Source organism: Salvelinus namaycush, chromosome 29, assembly GCF_016432855.1.
Source record: "Salvelinus namaycush isolate Seneca chromosome 29, SaNama_1.0, whole genome shotgun sequence".
NCBI classification, from domain to species: Eukaryota; Metazoa; Chordata; class Actinopteri; order Salmoniformes; family Salmonidae; genus Salvelinus; species Salvelinus namaycush.
The window spans coordinates 18,949,158-18,967,418 of record NC_052335.1 but is presented as its reverse complement, the minus strand read 5'-3'; the positions used below and the strand labels follow the sequence as shown (position 1 = coordinate 18,967,418).

Genomic DNA, 18,261 nt, shown 5'->3' with positions numbered 1-18,261 from the left:
GGACTCTAGAGGATCTGGGTGGACTAGAGAGAGGTGGACTAGAATAACTCTGCCCTGTTCCCCTGTGTTGTTTACAGGAGAGCCCATTAAACCAGTGCCTGTTCCCCGAAGCATTCCGGTGGTCGACCCCTCACTGCTGAGTGCCACTCAGGAAGGTAAGGACAGGGACGGCATAGTACCCCCTTCCCTTCCCCAAGCACCCTGGGGCTCACCACACCCACACCCCAAAACCACCATGCCACACCTGCTGTCCCACAGACCTCTGTGGAAAACCCTGACTGCTGAGTTTTTACAACATGAAGCCCCTGCAGCTCATCTGAAGTGGCCGGGATGAGATGGTTCCCCTCTTGGCTGTGAGGAGACGAAGGGGGGGTGATGGAAGGAGAGGGAGACTGGCAGGTCTCCTCATAAAACTGTTTATGGAAAACAGACTGTGACCTCTCGGTTTCCAGCACTGGTGGGAAAAATATGACCACAGACAAACCCAAATAATCAGTCTGTGGCTGATGAAAAGAAAATGACTACATGAACAATTGCAGTGTCATAGCAATGCGGCTTTAATAAATCGTAATGAATAGAGAGCAGAATACACAGCATTGGGTTGGCATGAGAGGTGATAATTACATGGCTTACTCAGCAAAGTCCAGTTTAATAGTGTTGTAGGACGTATGTATGGGGGAACATTACCAAAAACACTGAGCCAAATGAAACATTTTCTCTGCTTGAAGTGTATAGAATAAAAGTGTCCAGTATAATATAATTTACAAAAAGCAGATCACCCATAATCTGGATGGATCTAATCCTATTTAAGTGGTGAGTTAGAGTTTCTGTAGATTCAAGTTCTAAGCTAGGACTCTAACCTTTCAAAGCCAAGCAAAATAAGAGTATAGGGTCTGGCTCCAGCAGATACCTTCTCACGCCACAGACGCTGTTAGTCATACGAGATGAGACCAAATTCTCGAATAGTGCCAGATAGGATGATGCGTTATCTCGACCAACAGCACGGGTGGTGAAATTACATTTAGATTTAGAAGCTAGTGTGTACTAGCTAGCTAGCACGTAATACTTAGCTGCACAAGCAACAGTGGTTATCGTAACGCCCTGGACCAGATTTAGTGCGCTGCCTGGTATGTACGTAGCACACTGACACCCTGGTACGAAGCTACTGACTCACGCGATACACGAGACCAACAAATGTCTACAGGTTGTGCCCGCACATACCATTTGAGACGCAAAAATACAATTTGAGATGCATGCGCTTTGAGGTTCCCAGACCATGCGGCGTCAGTACGCATTATCTGAACCTGGATGCTTCTCAAATAAGACTTTCTAAGTACTGTATTTTGACATTCTCTTTCTCTATTTGAGACAGCGTTAGGCGACGTTGAGAGTACAGTCTTTGACCAGACCATTTATTCTGCCCCCAAATATTAAGTACAGTAACCACCCCTCAGAGCTGTGCAAATCTTTTCTCAGATGGAACCCGCGTTTTCGTGGTGGTATATTCTGAAGGTCAAAGGTTATAAAATGAACAAAATGCCCACCAGCATCTGCCATGACTTAATGCAAGTGTTCAGAATCTACCAACCTCAGCCTTACCCTATAATTTAAATGGCTGGTGGTAAATAGGAGCTTCTTGTGGCAAGCCACAAATACATTGCTTGCCATGCTACTAATGCATGAGTACATTCTGCCTGTAATGTCTCCTTTTTAAAAAATGGGGCAGTCACTGGTAGACAATGCTAGATTCTGGAAATTTTGTCCATGACCATATTTTAGTGTATCAATCACTGGTTGAGGAGTGAAAAGGTAAGCGACTATCATGAATCATGTTAAATTATTTTCGTACAGATTTTGTTATCCTCTATTTTTAAACAGCTGCAAAACCTCATGTTTTTGTTCAATGTCCACACTAATAAATGGGCATTAACATTAATTTGAATATACAGTTGAAGTCGGAAGTTTACATACACCTTAGCCAAATACATTTAAACTCTGTTTTTCACAATTTCTGACATTTAATCCCAGTAAAAATTCCCTGTTTTAGGTCAGTTAGGATCACCACTTTATTTTAAGAATGTAAAATGTCAGAATAATAGTAGAGGAATGATTTATTTCAGCTTTTATTTCTTTCATCACATTCCCAGTGGGTCAGAAGTTTACATACACTCAATTAGTATTTGGTAGCATTGCCTGTAAATTGTTTAACTTGGGTCAAACGTTTCAGGTAGCCTTCCACAAGTTTCCCACAATAAGTTGGATGAATTTTGGCCCATTCCTCCTGACAGAGCTGGTGTAATTGAATCAGGTTTGTAGGCCTCCTTGCTCGCACATGCTTTTTCAGTTCTGCCCACACATTTTCTATAGGATTGAGGTCAGGGCTTTGTGATGGCCACTCCAATACCTTGACTTTGTTGTCCTTAAGCCATTTTGCCACAACTTTGGAAGTATGCTTGGGGTCATTGTACATTTGGAAGACCCATTTGCGACCAAGCTTTATCTTCCTGACTGATGTCTTGAGACGTTGCTTCAATATACAGTCGGGCAAAAAAGTATTTAGTCAGCCACCAATTGTGCAAGTTCTCCCACTTAAAAAGATGAGAGAGGCCTGTAATTTTCATCATAGGTACACTTCAACTATGACAGACAAAATGAGAGAAAAAAATCCAGAAAATCACATTGTAGGATTTGTAATGAATTTATTAGCAAATTATGGTGGAAAATAAGTATTTGGTCAATAACAAAAGTTTATCTCAATACTTTGTTATATACCCTTTGTTGGCAATGACAGAGGTCAAATGTTTTCTGTAAGTCTTCACAAGGTTTTCACACACTGTTGCTGGTATTTTGGCCCATTCCTCCATGCAGATCTCCTCTAGAGCAGTGATGTTTTGGGGCTGTTGCTGGGCAACACGGACTTTCAACTCCCTCCAAAGATTTTCTATGGGGTTGAGATCTGGAGATTGGCTAGGCCACTCCAGGACCTTGAAATGCTTCTTACGAAGCCACTCCTTCGTTGCCCGGGCGGTGTGTTTGGGATCATTGTCATGCTGAAAGACCCAGCCACGTTTCATCTTCAATGCCCTTGCTGATGGCAGGCTTTGTTACTTTGGTCCCAGCTCTCTGCAGGTCATTCACTAGGTGTGGTTCTGGGATTTTTGCTCACCGTTCTTGTGATCATTTTGATCCCACGGGGTGAGATGTTGCGTGGAGCCCCAGATCGAGGGAGATTATCAGTGGTCTTGTATGTCTTCCATTTCCTAATAATTGCTCCCACAGTTGATTTCTTCAAACCAAGCTGCTTACCTATTGCAGATTCAGTCTTCCCAGCCTGGTGCAGGTCTACAATTTTGTTTCTGGTGTCCTTTGACAGCTCTTTGGTCTTGGCCATAGTGGAGTTTGGAGTGTGACTGTTTGAGGTTGTGTACAGGTGTCTTTTATACTGATAACAAGTTCAAACAGGTGCCATTAATACAGGTAACGAGTGGAGGACAGAGGAGCCTCTTAAAGAAGAAGTTACAGGTCTGTGAGAGCCAGAAATCTTGCTTGTTTGTAGGTGACCAAATACTTATTTTCCACCATAATTTGCAAATAAATTCATTAAAAATCCTACAATGTGATTTTCTGGGGGGGGTTTTCTCATTTTGTCTGTCATAGTTGAAGTGTACCTATGATGAAAATTACAGGCTTCTCATCTTTTTAAGTGGGAGAACTTGCACAATTGGTGGCTGACTAAATACTTTTTTGCCCCACTGTATCCACATCATTTTCCTTTCTCATGATGTGATCTATTTTGTGAAGTGCACCAGTCCCTCCTGCAGCAAAGCACCCCCACAACATGAAGCTGCCACCCCAGTGCTTCACGGTTGGGATGATGTTCTTTGGCTTGCAAGCCTCCCCCCTTTTCCTCCAAATATAATGATGGTCATTATGGCCAAACAGTTCTATTTTTGTTTCATCAGACCAGAGGACATTTCTCCAAAAAGTACGATCTTTGTCCCCATGTGCAGTTGCAAACCGTAGTCTGGCTTTTTTATGGCGGTTTTGGAGCAGTGGCTTCTTCCTTGCTGAGCAGCCTTTCAGGTTATGTCGGTATAGGACTCGTTTTACTGTTGATATAGATACTTTTGTACCTGTTTCCTCCAGCATCTTCACAAGGTAATTTGCTGTTGTTCTGGGATTGATTTGCACTTTTCGCACCAAAGTACATTTATCTCTAGGAGACAGAACACGTCTCCTTCCTGAGCGGTGTGACGGCTGCGTGGTCCCATGGTGTTCGTACTATTGTTTGTACAGATGAACGTGGTACCTTCAGGGGTTTGAAAATTGCTCCCAAGGATGAACCAGACTTGTTGAGGTCTACCATTTTTTTCTGAGGTCTTGGCTGATTTCTTTTGATTTTCCCATGATGTCAAGCAAAGAGGCACTGAGTTTGAAGGTAGGCCTTGAAATACATCCACAGGTACACCTCGAATTGACTCAAATTATGTCAATTAACCTATCAGAAGCCTCTAAAGCCATGACATCATTTTCTGGAATTTTCCAAGCTGTTTAAAGGCACAGTCAACGTAGTGTATGTAAACTTCTGACCCACTGGAATTGTGATACAGTGAATTATAAGTGAAATAATCTGTCTGTAAACAATTGTTGGAAAAATGACTTGTCATGGACAAAGTAGATGTCCTAACCGACTTGCCAAAACTATAGTTTGTTAACAAGAAATTTGTTGAGTGTTTGAAAAACGAGTTTTAATGACTCCAACCTAACTTCTGATTTCAACTGTACACAAAAAACATTCATTTTGAATTACACCATTCAATTTTTGTTAAGTTCATGTTACCACAAATGTTTTTTAAACCTTTTTGAATTCGGAGGATATTATAAAGGCTTAGCGTATGTGTTTAGACCAGAGTATGTGAACGGAGTTGAGCTCATCGCTCACGGAGCTGTGCTCCATGTTCTTTCCAACAGCTCCACTAAAAAAATCTTCCTCGCTCACAGGAAGAAAAAAAATGCCGCTCCATTAATTAAAATCACCATTTAACTAAGATCCATCTGTTTTGGTGACTATCTTGACCAACCATTTGATTTTGAAGTATTGAAACCAAACCATGTGATTTGAATTAAAAGTATTTTAATAAACAACATGAAAAGGTGACTGTAAGCATCGCGCATCATTTCAAATGTACTCCACACACAGAGATGCGTACAAAGCTCTCCCTCCATTTGATAAATCCGACCACAACTCTATCCTCCTGATTCCTGCTTACAAGCAAAAATTAAAGCAGGAACCACCAGTGACTCGGTCTATAAAAAAGTGGTCCGGTGAAGCAGATGCTAAACTACAGGACTGTTTTGCTATCACAGACTGGAACATGTTCCGGGATTCTTCCGATGGCATTGAGGAGTACACCACATCAGTCACTGGCTTTATCAATAAGTGCATCGAGGACGTCGTCCCCACAGTGACTGTACGTACATACCCCAACCAGAAGCCATGGATTACAGGCAACATTCGCACTGAGCTAAAGGGTAGAGCAGTCGCTTTCAAGGTATGGGACTCTAACCCGGAAGCTTATAAGAAATCCTGCTATGCCCTGCGACGAACCATCAAACAGGCAAAGCGTTAATACAGGACTAAGATTGAATCATACTACACCGGCTCCGACACTCATGTTATGTGGCAGGGCTTGCAAACTATTACGGACTACAAAGGAAAGCACAGCCGCGAGCTGCCCAGTGACACGAGCCTACCAGACGAGCTAAATCACTTCTATGCTCACTTCGAGGCAAGCAACACTGAGGCATGCATGAGAGCATCAGCTGTTCTGGACGACTGTGTGATCACGCTCTCCGTAGCCGACGTGAGTAAGACCTTTAAACAGGTCAACATTCACAAGGCTGCGGGTCCAGATGGATTACCAGGATGTGTGCTCCGGGAATGTGCTGACCAACTGGCAGGTGTCTTCACTGACATTTTCAACATGTCCCTGATTGAGTCTGTAATACCAACATGTTTCAAGCAGACCACCATAGTCCCTGTGCCCAAGAACACGAAGGCAACCTGCCTAAATGACGACAGACCTGTAGCACTCACGTATGTAGCCATGAAGTGCTTTGAAAGGCTGGAAAAGGCTCACATCAACACCATTATCCCAGAAACCCTAGACCCACTCCAATTTGCATACCGCCCAAACAGATCCACAGATGATGCAATCTCTATTGCACTACACACTGCCCTTTCCCACCTGGACGACAGGAACACCTATGTTAGAATGCTATTCATTGACTACAGCTCAGCCTTCAACACCATAGTACCCTCAAAGCTCATCACTAAGCTAAGGATCCTGGGACTAAACACCCCCAGGGCCGCCCCCAGGTGGTGAGGGTAGGTAGCAACACATCTGCCACGCTGATCCTCAACACTAGAGCCCCCCAGGGGTGAGTGCTCAGTCCCCTGCTGTACTCCCTGTTCACCCATGACTGCATGGCCAGGCACAACTCCAACACCATCATTAAGTTTGCAGACGACACAACAGTGGTAGGCCTGATCATCGACAATGACGAGACAGGCTATAGGGAGGAGGTCAGAGACCTGGCCGGGTGGTGCCAGAATAACAACCTATCCCTCAACGTAACCAAGACTAAGGAGATGATTGTGGACTACAGGAAATGGAGGACCGAGCACGCCCCCATTCTCATCGACGGAGGTGTATTGGAGCAGGTTGAGAGCTTCAAGTTCCTTGGTGTTCACATCACCAACAAACTAGAATGGTCCAAACACACCACACAGTTGTGAAGAGGGCACGACAAAGCCTATTCCCCCTCAGGAAACTGAAATGATTTGGCATGGGTCCTGAGATCCTCAAAAGGTTCTACAGCTGCAACATTGAGAGCATCCTGACTGGTTGCATCCCTGCCTGGTACGGCAACTGCTCTGGCTCCGACCGCAAGGCATTACGGAGGGTAGTGCGTACGGCCCAGTAATTCACTGGGGCTAAGCTGCCTGCCATCCAGGACCTCGACACCAGGTGAGGAGGAAGGCCCTAAAAATTGTCAAAGGCCCCAGCCACCCCAGTCATAGACTGTTCTCTCTACTACCGCATGGCAAGTGGTACCGGAGTGCCAAGTCTAGGACAAAAACGCTTCTCAACAGTTTTTTTCCCTCACTTTAACTATACATTCATGTACATACTACCTCAATTGGCCCGACCAACCAGTGCTCCTCGCACATTGGCTAACCGGGCTATCTGCATTGTGTCCCGCCACCCACCACCCGCCAACCCCTCTTTTACGCTACTGCTACTCTGTTCATCATATATGCATAGTCACTTTAACCAAATCTACATGTACATACTACCTCAATCAGCCCGACTAACCGGTGTCTGTATGTAGCCTCGTTACTTTTATAGCCTCGCTACTGTTATTTTCACTGTCCTTTTATTGTTGTTGTTATTTCTTTACCTACCTATTATTCACCTAATACCTTTTTTGCACTATTGGTTAGAGCCTGTAAGTAAGTATTTCACTGTTAGCGACTTCTTCTCCGAGCCCCTCTGAAATATATATATATACAACAAGGTCTACACTTGTTGTATTCGGCACACGTGACAAATAAACATTGATTTGATATGCTACATGTCATATTAAACAGTATCAAAACACTAAAAAGGACATGAAGGAGCTGTTCTTGGCATAATATGGACTTGGTCTTTTACCAAATAGGGATATCTTCTGTATACCCCCCCCCCCCCCCCCCCCTGTCACAAATTCATTAAGAAGGAAAAATTCCACAAATTAACTTTTAAGAAGGCACTCTTGTTAATTGAAATGCATTCCAGGTGACTACCTCATGAAGCTGGTTAAGAGAATGCCAAGCGTGTACAAAGCTGTCATCAAGTCAAAGGGTAGCTATTTGAAAAATCTCAAATATAAAATATATTTAGATTTGTTTAATGCTTTTTTGGTTACTTCATGATTCCTTATGTGTTATTTCATACTTTTGATGTCTTCACTATTATTCAACAATGTAGAAAATAGTAAAAATAAAGAAAAACCCTTGAATGAGTAGGTGTTCTAAAACTTTTGACCGGTAGTGTACTTAGCCTTACTAGGCTCATAGCATCTAATGCCTTTGGATTCACTTTTAGAAACACCTGTTTGACCAGAGTCTGTGGCTTCAGACTCATGCGATGGTGCCTGGAGAGCAGATCAGCAGAGGAGAATATCCTCTCCACGCTTGCAGAGCCACTGGGGATGCTAAACACCCTTCGGGCCACTCTTGCCAGGCTGGGCAGGGATGCGGATTTATATTTTTACTTTTCTATAGGTAGGCCTAAAGGTTTTTAGGCAAAATAACCCTATCAAAACAGAAAGCTCCTTAAAATAGGTATTATGTCAGGCCTATTGGGTCAAAATCAATGATAGAACGAAAATGAACAAAACCTTTTAAGAGATCTGATTTGTATGTTTATAAATACTTTGCTACAATGACTCACTTAGCTAGCTACCCACCTCGTTAATTTATGTTATGTGCACGTACTACACCATCATCCTTTCAGGATACGTGTCTTTTAAGATTCCACAATGACTCTTTAGTTGTGGACACTACATCACCGCACTCCCTCTCATGCTCTTGGTCCTCATCTTTGTAAGTCACCTTGATTTTGCACCTGTGTATTTTAACAGTTTCTTTCTGAAAATATTTTGCGAACTCCTGACAGTAGCTAAAGCAAGGGGCTATAGCAGCACACAAGTATCCTACAAATGCATGCTGGGCTAGAAATGCCCTAAGCTGGTGAAGTGAGCAGTACTGGAGTTAAATTGGAGCGGGCGAGAAGGCCGACACTCCAGCCTTTGGGAAACGTGCTCCGCACTCCAGTCAAATTGGGCACGCTCCGCTCACATACTCTGGTCTTGACCGACATGGTTCTTTAAGAGTTCTAAATAGCGTCTTCTATTGAAAAATAGTCATGGGACGTATGGCCAGCGTCTCAAATTCTGGTGATATTGAATAGGGAGGTTGGATTTGGAATATGTTTTGAGTTAAAGGATAAATCAGAGAGCTGTGTCAGGCTGGTGTTAACTCACAGTTGATGACCTAATACGGTGGGTCAGTGAGAGAGTAACGGGTGGCGTGTGTTACTCAGACACACAATGTATCTTAATTAAGTGATCACATAGAATGTATCTTTCATTTTCAATAATTACTCGTCTCAAAGGAACACCTAATTCTCTGTCTCGGCAGGTGACGTACGCCTCACGCCAGAGGACTACACCAGGGCTCAGAAGTACTGCAAGTACGCTGGCAGCTCCCTGCAGTATGAAGACGTGGGCACGGCGGTGCAAAATCTGCAGAAGGCCCTCAACTTACTGACCACTGGAAAAGAATGAGACTCATTGCCCCCTGGTGTATTGCTGATCTGGTCCAGAAGAACTGAGAGACCATTAGCCTCTAGTCTACAGCATGCGTCTGAAGAGAGCAATTCTGTCCCAAGCCTTCAACATCACTGTAAACAACAATGACATCTGTGTCTCCATATTGGACTCCTGTTGTGGAGCTTCCAAGATGGCTGTCCATGACTAGAGTGAAGCGCTCAATAAAGACTTCCTGAGCCTGTATATTAAAACAGTGCATCCTTCCTCTATTAGCACAGTATACACCTTATTAGTTTACACTAGCAACTAACTGACTGTTTTGATAACACTTCTGTGTAACACACATCCCCTCTGTATGCATGTATGTTTTGGGGACATGCTCAGAGTTTGCAGTTCATAATCCTTTAAGACTACACAGTTTCTCTCGTTAATCTTAATTTATAGACCAATGCTTCAAAAGATTATTATCAGGGGACATTATTGATCTGCCCTTTACTGTGTTTTCAAATCAGTATCTATTTATCTCCTTTTCTTGGGTGAAAGACTGTCCTTTCTGCATCAACACAATTTAAATAAATGTTTTAAAGTGATTGATTAATGCTTGGTGCTCTGTTTGTACTGATGCTGTCTGCTTTAGTACACAGAGCTGTACAAACAAAACTGTCAAAGCAAAAGGAAGACTTGTTCATGTTTACTTTGTGTGATGGCTTCTTGGGGAGGGAGCAGTCAGAGAGGGGACATTTGGGGCCAGTTTCCCCAGACGTAGATTAAGCCTAGTCCTGTACTAAAAAACAATTTTAATGGAGAGTCTTCATTGTGCATGTTTTTTATTCTAGGACTAAGCTTTATCTGTGTCCAGGAAACCGCCTCATAGAGAACTAATTCCAAGGGTACGGTAATGTCACTTTAGTTGAAAGTGTTTCCCTTACTTTAACACTAAACTTGTAATTTTGTATGTTGTCAACTTTGACTGAGCAGTAGATCAGTCCATCCTCAAATATGCAAAAGTTCCTTAGTGAGTTTTCTGTGTTTGTGATTTCTTTATTTTTCATTTAAACTCCCTTGTTTCTTTAAACATTTTGTAGTCAATGTGTACTTAATGTAAATGAAGGACTCATTTGACCATTATTAAAACAAATCAATTGAAGTGTTTAGGTCATTGTTCATTATTTGATACATTTCCATAAGATTGTTGAACTAAGAAATAATTAAGCATGCCAGTGCTCCACCATAGAGACAGCAACAGTCCCAGTTGATGGGTTTTTTTAAATAAAAAATCCAGAACGCGCGATTGCTGTCTCCACTTCAAATGTATGCTGAACAAAAATATAGACGAAACATGAAACAATTTCAAAAATGTTACTGAGTTACAGTTCATACAAGGAAATCAGTCAATTGAAATAAATTCATTAGGCCCTAATCTATGGATTTCACATGAATGCAGGGGCACAGCCATGGGTGGGCCTGGGAGGGCATAGGTCCACCCAATTGGGAGCCAGTCCCAGCCAACCCGAATGAGTTTTTCCCCCACAAAAGGGCTTTATTACAGACAGAAATACTCCTGTTTCATCAGCTGTCCGGGTGGCTGGTCACCGACGTTCCAGCAGGTGAAGAAGCCGTTTGTGAAGGTCCTGGGCTGGCGTGGTTACACGTCACTTTTAGAGTGACCTTTTATTGTCACCCAGCACAAGGTGCACCTGTGTAATGATCATGCTGTTTAATCGGCTTCTTGATATGCCGCACCTGTCAGATGGATGGATTGTCTTGGCAAAGGACAAATGTTCTCTAACAGGGATGAAAACAAATGTGTGCACAAAATTTGAGAGAAATAAGCTTTTTGTGCATATGGAAAATGTCTGGGATCTTTTATTTCAGCTAATGAAACATGAGACCAACACTTTACATATTGCATTTATATTTTTGTTCAGTATATTTAACTAATTTGCTCTGTTTATGTAGCTAAGCTCTGAAGATGACCTTCTCCAAGTCATTATCCCCTAATGTTTCTTACTGCTCCTTGGATAATGGTAAATTAACTGTAATTTATAGCCATCAGCCATTATTAAAATGTGCTGAAACTCTAAGAGCAGATAATTGAATGGACCTCATAGTGGAATATTCACTCTGCAGGCACATTAAAAGAAACGCTTGAATGTGCAATTTGAGGAAATGAGACGAAAGGTGTGAACAATAACTTAGAATATTTATAAATTCACCAGGAAGTCATTTCATGAGGCATAGAAAGTAAACCTGTAATGAACTACATGATTGCTGACTGACATTTTTGAGTCGTGCATTTCCAAAATACCACATATTTACTGTTTAACCCCACTTATGTTTAGTAAATTAATCCGGTTTCTGTGTTCCACTCCATTTGAGTGTCCCAAGCCCTTTACTTATTAAGGAAATAATCAGTTAGTCGTCTGGGGTCAAGTTTTGTTTTGCTCAACCTGTTCAAGGTGATTATCATGTTCAAGGTGATTATCATGCCTAGTTTCTTGATGTCATCACGCTCATTGTCTTATCTTCATTGCCTGCCTATTGCCTTAAGAGTTATAGAAAGGGTGTTGAACTGTCACCACCAGCATGTATTTTCCTGACTCCCTTTCTCCTTGCTGATGGGCATGGTGTTGATGCAAATGAAAATCAGGTGGATTCCTTGCACATATCTATTCTAGCTGTAAGGTCATTGGGGGAGAAAAGTCACTCGTCAGTTGAAATAGGTAATTCTCTCACAGTGACCGTGAATAACAGTACAATGTCATGTCACACTTGGCAGTTTGTCCTCTAAGTTCTTGCATTAAATATTGAAAGTATACCCCCTCTTACACACACGATGTAAACACTGTCTTTTCATGAGATCAATACTGGCCCTACTGAGCTCACATATGACAGTACTGTGGAACGTCAGCTGGGTTTGATCATCTCTTTCAGTCATGATTCATTGTTATGTACTGGTAGGAGAACAGCCACTTCTTTGGCTTTTGTGAAAGTTTAAAGCCTCTCCTCTCCGCCATATAAAACAGCTGTGCTGTCCCAAGCTATACAAGAAACTCACAACTGGAAACCATACTTTAAAATTAGTTTATTACTTTTTCATCACCCCATAAAAGAGTCAATGTGGATAAAGTGCTTCCCATTAGTTTCATTCAAATATCTCTCATACCCATTCATCTTTATTGACCTCCCAACCCAATTAAGGAGCTGATGGAACTACAGTGACTTTATTGTAGTTCTATATACAATAGAAGACATGTAATTTTGTCTTTTAGCTGTGGATAAACCTCATCTACATAAAAGTGATGGCTGTGGAGACCAAAAAGCTGAAAAAGTGGATATGGCATGCATGCAAATTCAGATATCCAACCCTGTTGAGAGTTATTACAAAGCAAGATTATCTGAACTGACATTTGAAGCAAATGATGGATCAAAAAGCCAACAAATCAAAGTGTTTATTGTACAGACTGCAGTCTAAAATGTAACTTGTTTCAGTCTTGTCCTCCCTCATTTCAATTTCACAGTAGTTTCCAATAACAATAATGTGTTTATTTCATTGTGGCATACACAAGCTATAGGCCTTGTCAGCCAGACTTGTGCTGTAGCTGCCGAGTGGCGCAGTGGTCTAAGGCACTGCATCTCAGTGCAAGAGGTGTCACTACAGTCCTAGGCTCAAATTCAGGCTGAATCACATCTGGCTGTGATTGGGAGTCCCATAGGGTGGCGCACAATTGGCCAAGCATTGTCCGGGTTTGGCCTGGGTAGACTGTCATTGTAAATAAGAATATGTTCTTAACTGACTTGCCTAGTTAAATAAAAAACTAAAATAATTCTTTAAAAAAAAGCACAGACAGAACACAAAAAAATGTCATGGGACTGATACAGTCGTACAAAAAGTACCCAATTGTCATACTTGAGTAAAGGTAAAGATACCTTAATAGAAAATGACTCAGGTAAACGTGAAAGTCACCCAGTAAAATACTACTTGAGTAAAAGTCTAAAAGTATTTGGTTTTAAATATACTTAAGTATCAAAAGTGTAAATCATTTCAAATTCCTTATATTAAGCAAGCCAGACGGCACCATTTTCTTGTTTTTGAAAGTTATGGATAATTAGGGACACACTCCAACACTCAGACATCATTTACAAATGAAGCATGTGTGTTTAGTGAGTACCTAGATCAGACTCATGATGATAAGGGATGTTCTCTTGATACAATTTCCCTGTCCTGCTAAGCATTCAAAATGTAACGAATAATTAAAAAGTACATTATTATCTTAAGGAATGTAGTGAATTAAAAGTAAAAGTTGTAAAAAATATAAAAAGTAAAGTACAGATACCAAAAAAAACTACTTAAGTATTACTTTAAAGTATTTTTTACTTAAGTACTTTACACCACTGGACTAATAACTGTAAATGTAAATGTAATTTGTCAATTTTCAGTGTGATGGAGAAGCAACGTAGAATTCTAGGTGATTTTGAGCGCATTTTCTTAAATGTTCTTAACCCTCGGGACTTGGTTTGGGGTGGGGCGCCAGAGTGAGAGAGAACGTCCTCCAGCTGTGTGCTAGGACACGCTCCTTGAATGTTAAAACTACTTTGCTGCTGTTTCAAGCATCTTGCGTGACAGGGGAACAGGGTCAACAGTCGATTTGAGGTTTCGACTTTGGGATAAGCGCGTGTTTTGCGTTTATACACTGAATTAAGTTTTGAAACGTCGGCGTGGCACGAATTTGAAGAAGTTGCCAAAAGTTTTCAAAAACTGAAAACTCCAGTCGGATCGACAGCGGAGTAGATAATATGATCCTTCAATGAGACCAGCTCCCTCTCCAATAAGAGGATGTAAGTTATAAATGTTTTTGTTGTTGTTGCTCATGGCGTTATTGTCAGACGCTTTAATTTTCCATTGCCTTGGAGATAATTGACCTGAGTGTGACCAGAGAATTAATGAATGTCACATTGTTGTCAGCTTAAGTGTTTATTTACAACATTAGCCGATTGACTTTGAGAATGGTCCTACAGTTTATTAATTAATCTTCTATAGCAGTATATCAGACATGCTAAATTATTACATGCTAAATGTATGTATGATATGACACAAAGTAAACTCAACTACTTTTGAGGTAGGCCTAGTGAAAATAGTCTACATTATAGCTGAGGAACTCTAAACTCTCTTATCTCAAATCGAACGGAGTTGAGCGTTCCTCAGCTACCTACATTACAGAGAACAGTTTTTTAAAAGTGATTTTCCCCCTAGCTCAATTATTGAAGACACTACTGAACACTCCATTTAGTGAAATGCTTGTTATTCCATCTCTTTGGCTGCTGTGTTGGTGTGGGGTAGCCTATACCACATTTTTTAAGTATCATTAAGCACTTTTAAACAATATTTTGTGTCTTCATGAAGACTATGCCATGACATGTATTATCTTCTGAAGTGCAGTCAGCATGTGAGAAATAGTTATTGAAAGAGTGGTCTTATTATGTGCTTACTTACTTGTGTTACACAACCTAGAACACATTCATCCAAAAATGGAATGATTACAGACTAAATGTACAGCTTCCAGTCAGTTCCACCAGGTCCTAAATGTGGAACTTCTGACTGGACAGAACATTTTAGGAGATGTGAGATGAAGTCATAGAGAATATGTTGAAAGGAAGATGAATAGTCTGTACCTGTCCAGGTGACTGACATTAGACACACCACTAAATTGGGGGATTTAATGATAAATGAAAGATCTGATGGCCCTCATATTCTGAGACCAGCAGCTCAGTGATGACACTATACCATGATAAGGTTGAGAAAGACAGGCCTTTACATATCATCAAGAATGTGTCTGAAGATGGTTCATGACTCCAACCATCTTAACAACTGGATAGTTCTCTACAATGATTAATCAGTCTTTATCATTTTTGTAATCCTAGTTTGAATATTGATAATGGCATATTAATTTACAACTGGCCATTTGTTAGTATGGCATCAATGGGTTTGATGGATATGCAGTACAGTCCATCCATCCTCTCTACCAGATGAATCAAAGTCTTTATGTGGTCTCCAAGGGACGCGGAGAACTGACCTCTCAGCTTGTTTTGCGTTCATATTAACATATTTTGAGAGAAACAACTCAACAAAGACCACATTTTCTCTAATGTCAGAAATTGCATGAATATATGAATATGAATGTATGTAATAAGTGCGCAATTAATTGAGTTTGTTCGCTCAGCCCTAATGCTATAAATGATGTATAAAGATTTAATTAACTTCCTTATGCAAAACAAGTTCTACATTGTGAAATACTGCTGTCTACTATACTGTTTAGGCTACTGGCAAATTAAAAGAAGCAATTGTTAGAAATGTAAAGTTTCAATGTAGACGTACTTTTAATCTGTCTGTCTGCATATTTCAAGACAAGGCATATGGGGGTGTAGTGACAGTCAATGGGCTGGACGATTCTCAAACAAATAATGCAGGCACTAGGGATGGGGGTGGGAGCATGTGAGTCTGGGCAGATGAGATGCAGTCATTGTTTGTGCGCGTCTGTAAGTTGTTGTTCGTGTTTGTATCCGATGTGAAAAGAAATATGAAAGTTTATTTTTGAAAGTTTCCGTCGTCTGTAGAACACACAATCATTTCCAATAACCATATTAGTCATCTATTTGAATAGTCCAAGAAACAATAGATGAATTTACAGTTATGAGGAAGTATCTGTGGCTTTTTTGTGTGAAATGTGAATAGAATATATATTGCTGTATTTCCATTATTTATACTGTGTGTGTTTAGCAAGAATAATTACTTTAAGATAATGTTGCGAGTTATTAGGTCGTGGAGTCGCAAACATGTCAGTTCTTCACTACTGAGTGTTGTTTTCTGAATGACCATAGGATAAGATATTCCTTCCTTATCTCCATGAGGACAATGTAAGCTGGACTCAGGTTTCTCTTGATGAGAGCACCTCTCTTGATCTTTGTTTCCTGACAGCCATGATGAACATGATGAGCTAAAATCCTGCTGTTGTCTGAATAAAATATGACCAGTGATCATGACCTTTGTGTGGGTGGCCAATTCATAGCTCCATATCACTTTTCTCAGTGCTCCTTGTGCTTGCGAGGAAGTTGAAGTTGAATTGCGATACTCATCACCTTGTCTAAGTTTGTGAACTTGGGAGGGCACACGGTGAACTAAACAGAACCGGGATCAGACATGCAGACCTATCATTATTCAATGGATGAAGTTTGGTGAATTGAATTATATTATTAAAAAGTTTGCATGGAGGAGAGGGAGAGGGTCTGGTATTCTTCCATACTCTGACACTGTCACTGTGAAGACGCTCCGAGTCATCAGGTTCACATTGTTGTCAGCAAATGACCATCCCTTGAGTACAGTGATTGTTTCTCTTGAGGAATCATTCAATGTGGGATACCTACTACCTTCTGAAAAAATGCAAATTAGAAGGACTGGGAAGCTGTGAAATGTTATTTTGAACCTTCCTCCAGCACCACCCACGGCTCAGGCTCAGGCAACACCTAGAGTAATTGGTATCAATTAGGCCCAGACCAGATGTGGCTATTGGCTAATGAAGGTAGTGTTTGCTGAAGTGGAAAAGCCATCCGTCCAGTTCCCCTCAGTGTAGTGGAAATGAACAGAGGAGGCTAAGAGGCTCTATTCTCTAAGATGGAAGAGGAGAACAGGGCCTCTTGGCAGACTCTCCATCCAGTCCATATAGTTTGGGCCCACAGCAGCACAACCATATGATTTAACTAATAGTAGCTAACCCAGCTCTGTGAAATGACTTGGGTTTGGAGTATACTGCAATTTCCTGACTAATAGGTTTGTTTATGTGTGTGGCCTTGAGTTGATTGGGAGACCACAATTATGTGTTATACAGAAATGTTAGAACAAATGACTATTTTGATTGAGAAGCAGATTCAGATGGGGTCATGATCACGTATGAACTCAGAGGGAAATTACACCTAGAAACCAATGACAAGAGGTTGAAGAGGTTGATTTCGTAGTATCTGTAATAACCCCACATAGATGCATCTGGACGGCAGAGACCCAGCTATAGAAATGTGTTGATATGACTGGATTGACTCTGGCTGCTGTTTTGGTCTTCTCTATTCCCATCACATTGAATTTTTAATTCCGTATTCTTGCTGTAAACCTGTTTTTATATTTTTACTGTTTGATAGTCTTGTAAGTGATTTATCCAATTCACTTGCGTACAGGTTAGATAAGATTACAGGGAACTTATCCTGACTGACTTCCATGTATCTATGATGAACTCCTCCCAGACAAAATTGTATATCAGACAATGTGGATTTTTCATGTCGTAGACAAGGCAATTATCCAAGCCTAGTTATGTCATTAATCAAATGATATTCCTGGAATGTAAAGTCTACAGGCGATGGGGTTGTATATATTTTCCCAGTGATCAAAACGACCACATTGGTTATTATGGAGGCATGACTAATCGCAGTAATTGGTATATTTTCCTTCATTATAATTTACATTTTTATGTTAGATTCAAACAAGGAGCATCTCTTGTAAGTCATTGTATGAACCACACTGATGTAGTCTGTCGGATACTCGCCACTGGTGCTCTCTAACTCTGGAAGTCATTACAACTGACATGAAAGAGTGATTTATCATTATATAACAAAACTGCATTTGCTTCGCTGTGGTCCCTTTTTGTGCTGAAAATATGTTTCCATACCACAAATACATCATTCAAACTTTTAAAGTGGACCCAAATTGCATCAGTATGAATAAATATACTGTATTTGTGTGCTTGTGTGTACTGCATGTGTAAGAATGTACTATAAGACGATACCTAGTATGTCGCCATCTTAACTGTGATTGACAGGGAGTCTTACGTCCGTGGAGGA

The 18,261-nt window shown here is 41.0% G+C and overlaps 1 protein-coding gene across 1 annotated transcript in view; it reads left to right on the top strand.

The window, feature by feature from the left end:
- LOC120024423 (vacuolar protein sorting-associated protein VTA1 homolog) overlaps positions 1–10,532 on the top strand; it is a 51,545-nt gene extending 41,013 nt beyond the window's left edge. Inside the window, exons 7-8 of the mRNA XM_038968664.1 lie at positions 78–155; positions 9,248–10,532. Coding sequence (XP_038824592.1) covers positions 78–155; positions 9,248–9,393 — 224 coding nt within the window. The 3' untranslated portion in view covers positions 9,394–10,532. The remainder of the gene's footprint in view (positions 1–77; positions 156–9,247) is intronic.
- Positions 10,533–18,261: the final 7,729 nt, after the last annotated feature.